Below are 8,958 nucleotides of genomic sequence, written 5' to 3'. Positions count from 1 at the left end.
GCCGGGCCGTGCGGGCGGCGCGGGGCGGCTGCGTGCTTGGGGCCGCATCGTCTGCCGCAGCTCCCTACAGAAATGCTGGCCACGGCCATCTTCCGGTTGGACTCGCCTGAACTTAGCAAGTGGAACAGCGCTGCAGAGAAAAGAAATGATCCCGTCCGGGCGTGGTGCCCCCTCTCCGGCCCGCAGATCTCCAGACCAAGATGGGTGGCCGAATTCACACCGGCCAGAAACAGAAAAAGGGAGGGCACGCCGATGTGTTGCCATGGCTACTCGCTGCCACTCCTCCCCCTGTTCGGTGCACACTTATCCCACCGGTCCCTGGAGTTAGTGACAGCCGCAGAAAGTGTCCCCCGTAGGGCGGCCCTGTACGACAAGCTGGCCTCCCTCCCTCCGGTGACTGCAGGCCCCCGCACGGGAAGACCTCCGGGCCACAGACGCTCAGGGTGGGCACTGCAGAGAGAACCTCCAATGCCCTGGGGAGCACAGGCTTTTCTAGAGGGAACTTTTTAAGGTTTCCGGGATGCAGGACACTAGGTCCGAGTCTGGCCCTGCACCCTGTGTAGCACTGTTTTACAGCCCACCACACCAAAGAGCTTTTTTTGTGTGGTCACTGTTCAATACAGGAAACTTTCTTTTTTTTCGGGACATGGGTGTGCAGGATGGTGTTCCTCGGGTAAGAGTTAACAAGCCCAAAAAACTAAATTTCTTTGGGCTTCTGGGTAGGGATAGAGGTGAAAACACCTGGATTCTCAGGTGCAGTCTTCAAGACAAGAGTGTACTCCATCACGCAGGTGTGTTAAGAAATAAACAGCTAGCCCAGCCGCGGTAACTGCTGGGTGCTGTACTTCCGGAGCTTTACCTTTACGCGTCCATCTGTGTAGGACCTAGAGAAAAGCAATCATGCGGGCCACGGTGGCTCCAGGGGCCCTGGGTGGCTGGCGCCTGTGCTGTGCAGTTGTGGACAGAGCTCTGCCCTGGGCCACCCTCCGTGCCATCCTGTGGTCCCTCTCACACCAGCCCCTGCCAGTTCCAGCCCAGGTCTACAGAGAGCCGGGCCACCCGGCCAGGTGCTCCCGAGCTGAAAATAGGAACATGTCCTGCGCGGGGAGGCCTGTTTTTCTTTTGATCGGTCCTTGAAAACATTGTTGCTGTAGAATTTGGAATGGAGAAAGATCGTTCCTCACTCTTGTTCTTTTCTCTGTAGGTCTGGTGTGCCCTGATCAGTTATTCTGATCTGAAGATTTTGGTGTTTGAGGCATTAAGATAATAGCCTGAATTGTTCATGGTAACTATGCCTTCGGATACTAAGTCTTGAAAAACTGTCTTGACTTTTGCTTGGATGGGGTTATTGCCTGGCATGAGCAAGGCCCTGGCTCTGCCCAACACGGCAAATTCTGTGACATCTATATGATTATATATTGACTTCTGGTTGTTTTTTTTTGAAAAATCATGTTTTCTTCGAATTTACATTATCAAATAAAAGTAAAACAATGATTTGGAAAAAAGCAAATCGAACACGTCATTTTTTTAAAGCTCAGAGCTTTATTATGGCGAGAAAGGTCTTTCATATCAGTTCTAAGTTTCTTTTGTTTCTAAAATACTCATAGCGCTTATCAAGTACAGGTTGAGCCTCATTCATTTACATATCTGAAATCCAAACTCTGGGATCTTTTGAGTGCGGACGTGATGCCACAAGTGGAAAATTCCACTTGAAATGTGAACTTCATGTTTGGACTTGAGTTCTACCACCAAACATCTCATGTTATGTATGAGCACGTGTTCCAAAATCCCAAACACTTCTGGTCTCGAGCATTTAGTAAGGATGCTAAACATGCACATCCAGTGTGGGTGACACTTCCCTCGGTGGGGAGCAGCTTGGAGTCCAGGGAGAACAAAGCCACTCGCTGTCTTCCTGGAAGTCACCTGACTCACAGGGACTGGTTAAACCCTGACCCTCCTTTAGAAGTGTCCTAAAACTGCTGTGGAGAAGTGAGAAGCGGCCCTTAGTGGGCTGGCGGTGGTGTCCCTCCTGTGGCAGCAGTGGTGGGCTCACAGTGCTGTTGCTTTACTGACTCCTCCACGTGTGGGATGAGTAGACTTACAGATGGGGTGGGCGAGGGTCCTTGTGTCCAGCCTGTTTCTTAAATGTTGAGGTTGGCCTGCTCTCTTTGTTGTCTGTAACTGTGATTTTTAGAGCTCAGTTGCCTGGACTGTTGTCTCAGCTACCTACTTTTCTTTTTTACCCTGCTATATAATATTGGGCAGGTTTCTAACTGTAATCTACCTCATAGGTCATTCGGATATGAAGATAATTAAGATATGTAAGGCCCCTGGACTGATCCCTGTAGAAGGAGCTATTATTACCATTACTAGGCAAACATTTACTGAGCTGAAGGTAGATAGAATTACAGTATGGAAGCCACTCAGTAAGGATCAGTCTTTTCGTCCCAATTCTTGGACTGTCCTTAACATTGAGTTCCCGATCATAAAATGAAAATCTTTCTATATTGTCTGTGTGGAAAAGTTATTCTTGATCACTAAACTCCTTTTTTAATACAATTGTTTTGTAGGAGTTTTTCATCAGTATGTCTGAAACCATCAAGTACAATGACGATGATCATAAAACTCTGTTTCTGAAAACGCTAAACGAACAACGCCTGGAAGGAGAATTTTGCGATATTGCTATTGTGGTTGAAGATGTAAAATTCAGAGCACACAGATGTGTTCTTGCCGCCTGCAGCACCTACTTTAAAAAGCTTTTTAAGAAGCTTGAGGTGGATAGTTCTTCCGTAATAGAAATAGATTTTCTCCGTTCTGATATATTTGAGGAGGTACTGAACTACATGTACACAGCAAAGATTTCTGTGAAAAAGGAAGATGTTAACTTAATGATGTCTTCCGGTCAGATCCTTGGCATCCGGTTTTTGGATAAACTCTGTTCTCAGAAGCGTGATGTTTCTAGTCCCGATGAAAGTAATGGTCAGTCCAAAAGCAAATATTGCCTCAAAATAAATCGCCCCATCGGAGACACCACGGACACTCAGGATGATGACGTGGAAGAAATTGGGGATCAGGATGACAGCCCTTCCGATGACACAGTAGAGGGTACCCCCCCGAGTCAGGAGGATGGCAAATCACCCACCACCACGCTCAGGGTGCAGGAAGCAATCCTGAAAGAGCTGGGGAGCGAGGAGGTTCGGAAAGTCAATTGCTACGGCCAGGAAGTGGAGTCCATGGAGACCCCGGAGTCCAAAGATTTGGGGTCACAGACCCCCCAAGCCTTAACGTTCAATGACGGCATGAGCGAGGTAAAAGATGAACAGACCCCGGGCTGGACCACAGCCGCCAGTGACATGAAGTTCGAGTACCTGCTGTACGGCCACCATCGGGAGCAGATCGCCTGCCAGGCCTGCGGGAAGACCTTCTCCGACGAGGGCCGCCTGCGAAAGCACGAGAAGCTGCACACAGCGGACAGGCCGTTTGTGTGCGAGATGTGCACGAAGGGCTTCACCACGCAGGCCCACCTGAAGGAGCACCTGAAAATCCACACTGGCTACAAGCCCTACAGCTGCGAGGTGTGCGGCAAATCCTTCATCCGCGCCCCAGACTTGAAGAAGCACGAGCGGGTGCACAGCAATGAGCGGCCCTTCGCATGCCACATGTGTGACAAAGCCTTCAAGCACAAGTCCCACCTCAAGGACCACGAGAGGCGGCACCGAGGGGAGAAGCCCTTCGTGTGCGGCTCCTGCACCAAGGCCTTCGCCAAGGCCTCGGATCTGAAGCGGCACGAGAACAATATGCACAGCGAGAGGAAGCAGGTCACCCCCAGCGCCATGCAGAGCGAGACGGAGCAGCTGCAGGCGGCTGCCATGGCCGCAGAGGCCGAGCAGCAGCTGGAAACCATTGCCTGCAGCTAGGGGCCCCAGAGGTAGAGGCCCGGCCGAAGGCTGGGCTGCTGCAGGCGGTGCTTCTAAGGAAACGTGTGCAGCATTGCACAGAAGGATTGGAGGCAGTGTTGGTTGGGTGTCTGCAGCTTGTCAAGGCAGCTTCCTAAGTTGTGACCAAACGGTGGCGCTGTCCTATCCGATGTCTATTCGTGTTGCCAGGAAGCTCCCCTCCCCATTTTTTATGATTTTAATTTGAGAACTGTGTCCAGTTTAGAAGCGAGGGACTTCCGTTTTTAATTCCTCTACACTCACTGCGCCGATGAGTGCCCTGCACAGAGTAATAATTGTATCACCTGATTTCCTGATCATTGTAATTACATGGGACTTATGGTCAAAACAGCAGTTTTAATAATTTAATAAATGTACTCCTTACAGACACAGAACATGGCAGTGGGTGGTTGACCAAGAACACTGCGCGGGTGTGAAACCAGGTTCTGAAAATACAGAATGGTGTTAGATTTGTATTTGGTTTGTTAATTTTTTATATCATTGTTTTTCACTGTTTATGTGGACAAATAATAGTTGCTTTGCTGAAGGTTTCTTCACCTGTTTTGATTGCTCCCCGAAAGCTGTAGGTGCAAGTTCAGGAGGCTGTACCAGCCCGCCAGGACATCGGTGGTCTTGGCTGAGGTCCGAGGCCCTCTCATTTGGGCCCTGCGACCTGCACTGGCAGAGCTCTGCCGCATGGACCAGGGGGAGAAGAGCAGACAAGGCCTCAGCGACAGGATTCCCACATGTGCAGCAGTTCCAGGATTTCTGAGACCAAAATAATTCTTAACTGAGTTTTGAAGTGAGATTTGTATTTAGGATGAAAATTAGAACAACAGATCTGCTTCTTCAGTTACATTAATGTAACTTCACAAAGTGTCGTCAAGCTTTTGGGCTCCCTGAAGCACCTGATTTATCCATAAAGGAGATGCCATATGCTTACTTAAATTAATGCATTTAAAATCTTTTTAGCGTGTAAATAGTGGTGTTGGTCTTACATATTTCAAGAAAAAGATAGCTGCACTTTTTTTTTGCACATTGGATTCAATGCAACAAACATCAGAACATTTTTAACCAATATTAAAGATTGTCGGTCCAAATGTTTTGAAGTATATTTCATCACTGATTATGGTTTTAAGTAGAAGTTGATTGCCTTTCATGCTGTAAATCAGAAATACAAATTCTGTTTCAGATTTGGTGTACTAAATATTTTTTTAACCATTTCTTTAGGACTATATTGAAATGCCAACAGTTGTTTGAATTCTGTAAGAAAGTAGTAGTTACTTTGGAATATGTACAGTTGTAGAAAATGCCAACTTAAAATTCATGTTCTATTGCTAGGATTTTTCTTTTTTTTTAAATCCATTAAAATTTCATAGCTTGTGGCATTAACACCTGTAGTTACTATTGTGGGAGGAATTTTACTTTTTAAATTGGTATATATGTTATGCCCAAGATTATAGAATGAAGATGCTACCTTTTGAAAAAATTTATTTATTGGTAAAGTGTTTAGTTTAAAACTAATTTAATTTCTTGAAAGTCATTTATTCTGTACTAAAAATAGTCCTGTCACTGTTTGTGTGCTCTTAGCAAGAGGGGACCTGACTGCTGTTCCTAGGCTGTTTTAACCAAAGCAAAGGAAAAGTAATTCAACATCTTTTCAGTAGCTACTTCAAAGCATATTTTGGGCCTTCATTTTTGTATATAAAAGAAAATGTACTTCTATCATTCCTATTTTCATTTTTTTATGGCAACATTCCCTACATCTAGGCTTCCACCAAAATCTAAACTCCATACTGTCTTAAACATGATTTTTACAGTTGCAAGTGTGAAATGTGATACTAATTCCTATTGAAACCACAAAATCATGGTGGTACCCCTTAAAAAGAAAGTTTAATTTTCACCACTCTGTATTATGTCTTCATCGCTTGGCCTGTTGTGCATAAGAAATGTACTTATGTCTTGATTTCTACCATTGGTACTGCGTGTTAGCCTGTATGCTTACTTTGGGCGTTTTTGTCTTTTGATGGCAGCAAAGTTACAGCATGGCAGCTGGTCCTGGTTCATAACACTGCTGCTCTGCGCATGCAGCCCGCTGCCCTCATCCCTCAGATGGTTTCTAATACGAAACCATCGTATTAGATGCTGGGGCAGTGAGTGCCTCCATCACTGTGGGGAGTGTACTCTGAAAGAGGGAAACCATCGTATTAGATGCTGGGGCAGTGAGTGCCTCCATCACTGTGGGGAGTGTACTCTGAAATGTGTTGACTGTGCCAGTCAGGGTGAGAAGACAGGAAAGGAAATTCTAAGTCAACCTTACTGCCTTTTTATTATTACTTTTTCTATTCACGCTAAGAGAATGTCCATAAATTTGATGTTAACTTTTAGGTCTAACTTCCGTTGTACAGACATTGGTTTAGGAAGACTAAAATTAGGGAACTGTGTTACTGTAGCAGATACCTGAGATAAAGATAAAACTTTCCTTTGACTCACAGTTTGGGAAGTTCCGGTCCATGGTCTGCTGTCCTCGATGTTTTGGGCTTAAGTCAGCATATCATGGCAGAAGCTCATGTAGAGTAAAACCAGGCACCTCATGGCCAAGAAGCAAAAAATGAAAGGCCTCTTGTTATCTCCTTCAAAGGCAGGCTCCCAATTGACCTGAAGACTTACTGCTAGGCCCCACCTCCCAAAGATCCCACCAGTTCTCAGTAACACCATAGGCTGGAGCTCAAGTCTCCAAAAGGGCCTTCAGCGGACATTCAAGATCCAAGCTCTAGTGGGTAATTTGCTCGCTAATAATTTGGTCGCCAATTTTGAATAATTAGAAATCACAGAAATAACCTTCAAGTGAGCTTAGTAATCTGAAATTCTCTATTGAGAGAAAGAGTTGCAGATGTAGTTTTCTGGTTCAGTGTGCTGGATAAGGTTATCTGTAACTCAGTCACTCGGACTTGGAGTTCATTTTCTTTTCTTTCTTTCTTTCTACTTTTTTTTTCTTTGTGGTACCAGGGATTGAACTCAGGACCTTGTGCTTGCAAAGCAGGCGGCAGAACCACTGAGCTCAATCCCTGGCCCTGGAGTTCATTTTCTGAGCATAGCACTGTTGTTGGTGATTAATTTGTAGAGGAACCGAGGCCGCCTACCATGTAAATGGTAAACATCATAAAGGGGTATATGTGGTGCAGGGTTCCAGGCTTAGAGTTAGGGAGCCACAACTTGGAAGGAGAATGGAAAGCTCAATTTTCTCTTTGAAGTCAGCCTCTACTTTTGCATACTCTTGTTTGTTGAGATAAGGTCTTGCAGTTCAGGGTGGGCTTGAACTCACTGTGTATCCTAGGCTGGCCTCATACTCATGTTGATCCACCTGCCTCAGCCTCTGAGTGCTGGATTATAGGCGTGCACCACCAGCACTGTGCCCTGCCTGTATACTCCCTTTTAACTGGGAATTTCTTCCTCAGTCCTATTCACAATGAGGTTTGGTCCTGCATCTACTTGACAACAGCTGTGTACTGATGACAGCATGCCACCTCTTCAGCCTGTGCAAGTCCTGGGCAGGATGACAGAAGAGGAGATTTGGCCTGTGTATGCCCCTTGTCAGTCTCTTGCATCCTTTTAAAAACAGAATGGCCTCTGCCCATCACCCCATTATCCGTGGTTCCTTCAAGCTCACTATGCTGATCTCAAGGGCCCTGGGTATGATTTATTTGGTTGTGACAGATTTTCAGCAGTTGGGTGTTTTGCATGTTCGTTTCAAGAGATATTCCCAATTGCCAACACCCACTAGGCTATTTTTCCATATACAAGGAGGTAGAAAAACTAAACTTGGATTTGAATCCTTGTTCTACTTGGTGTACAAATTTAGAGAAGTTGTTAACTGCCCTGCTGATCCCATCATCTCTGGAATAATGACAAAGATGTCTCCCTGGTCTTCTGTCAAGATTGTGATAGAAAACATCTAGCCCAACACCCACGCTTGGTATACCATAAACATTCCATTTCTTAAACAGCATTGTCAGTGGGAAGGACAAGTGAATTTCAATTCTCTGCCTTTGGCATTAGAGTTCAACTACTGACCCTGAGTTACAGACTTAGACCTCATTTTAAGTCTTAGCTGAAAATATCTATAAAAGATTTGCTTAGGCAGGAGGATCGCTGTGAGTTTGAGACCAGCCTGGGCTACATAGTTCCAGGTCAGCTGCAACTACATAGTGAGACCCTGTCTCAAAAAAGAAAAATTGCTTATCTTAGCATTTCTGTAAGTTTGAACCCATTTTCAGCTTTGTTCTTACACATGGGTGTATTCATAAATTTTCTTTGGTTTTGTCCATTTGTCCATTCTTAAGTAAGTCATGGGAATCAAACATATACTGGCCTCTGGATGGCTTAGGGGACCATCTATGAGAATGGAGCCAGAACTACAATTTTGAGAGCCAGCTTTTGAGTCTCATTCATGAAGTCATACATTTAGAAAATATTTTTATATGATGCTTTTCTAAATGTTGGGCTATGCCAAATCTTTCCCTTTCTGTTTGCACAAATGCCACGATCTATTGTTTACTAACCCACGAATTCAGACTTTCCTTTCATTTTCGGAATAACTTCACTAAAGGACTGCTCTTCTCTGGGGGATCTTTCCTACAAAGATTAAAGCATATCACTTAATAAGTACTCACTGAATGCCTTATACATGCCAGGCTTCGGACAAGGTGCTGGGCAGCCTCCATGAACCAGACCGACAACCCCTTCTGCCTCCTAGAGCTTGACCTGGATTCAATATTTGCCTTCTCCAAGCTTTACAGAATTTTACAAGGATTTACACATAATGATCACAAGTGTGCAAAATATTTTTTTAAAAAAATTTGTGGTGTGTATTTAAATCCAGTTCATGGAAGATACTTTAGAAAGTTAAGACTTTTTAACTGTCATGAGATGTAGTGGTACCAAAATAAACAATTCTCAAGTGACTCTTGAATGTATACTGAGAAAATATATTTATTAAACATGACCATTTCCATAGGAAGAT

General features: G+C 44.9%; 1 protein-coding gene across 1 annotated transcript; it reads left to right on the top strand.

Annotated features, from left to right (window-relative positions):
- The first annotated feature begins 373 nt into the window (after positions 1 to 373).
- Positions 374 to 6,049, top strand: Zbtb14 (zinc finger and BTB domain containing 14). The gene is made up of 3 exons (XM_010638679.3): positions 374 to 443; positions 1,205 to 1,285; positions 2,571 to 6,049. Exons 2-3 carry the CDS (start codon positions 1,283 to 1,285, stop codon positions 3,915 to 3,917), a joined length of 1,350 nt encoding a protein of 449 aa, XP_010636981.1. The 5' UTR covers positions 374 to 443; positions 1,205 to 1,282; the 3' UTR covers positions 3,918 to 6,049.
- The last annotated feature ends 2,909 nt before the right edge of the window (positions 6,050 to 8,958 follow it).

This window comes from Fukomys damarensis, unplaced genomic scaffold (assembly GCF_012274545.1).
Source record: "Fukomys damarensis isolate Sample0158 unplaced genomic scaffold, DMR_v1.0_HiC HiC_scaffold_30, whole genome shotgun sequence".
Classification (NCBI taxonomy): Eukaryota; Metazoa; Chordata; class Mammalia; order Rodentia; family Bathyergidae; genus Fukomys; species Fukomys damarensis.
This window is presented reverse-complemented; position numbering and strand designations above follow the sequence as displayed.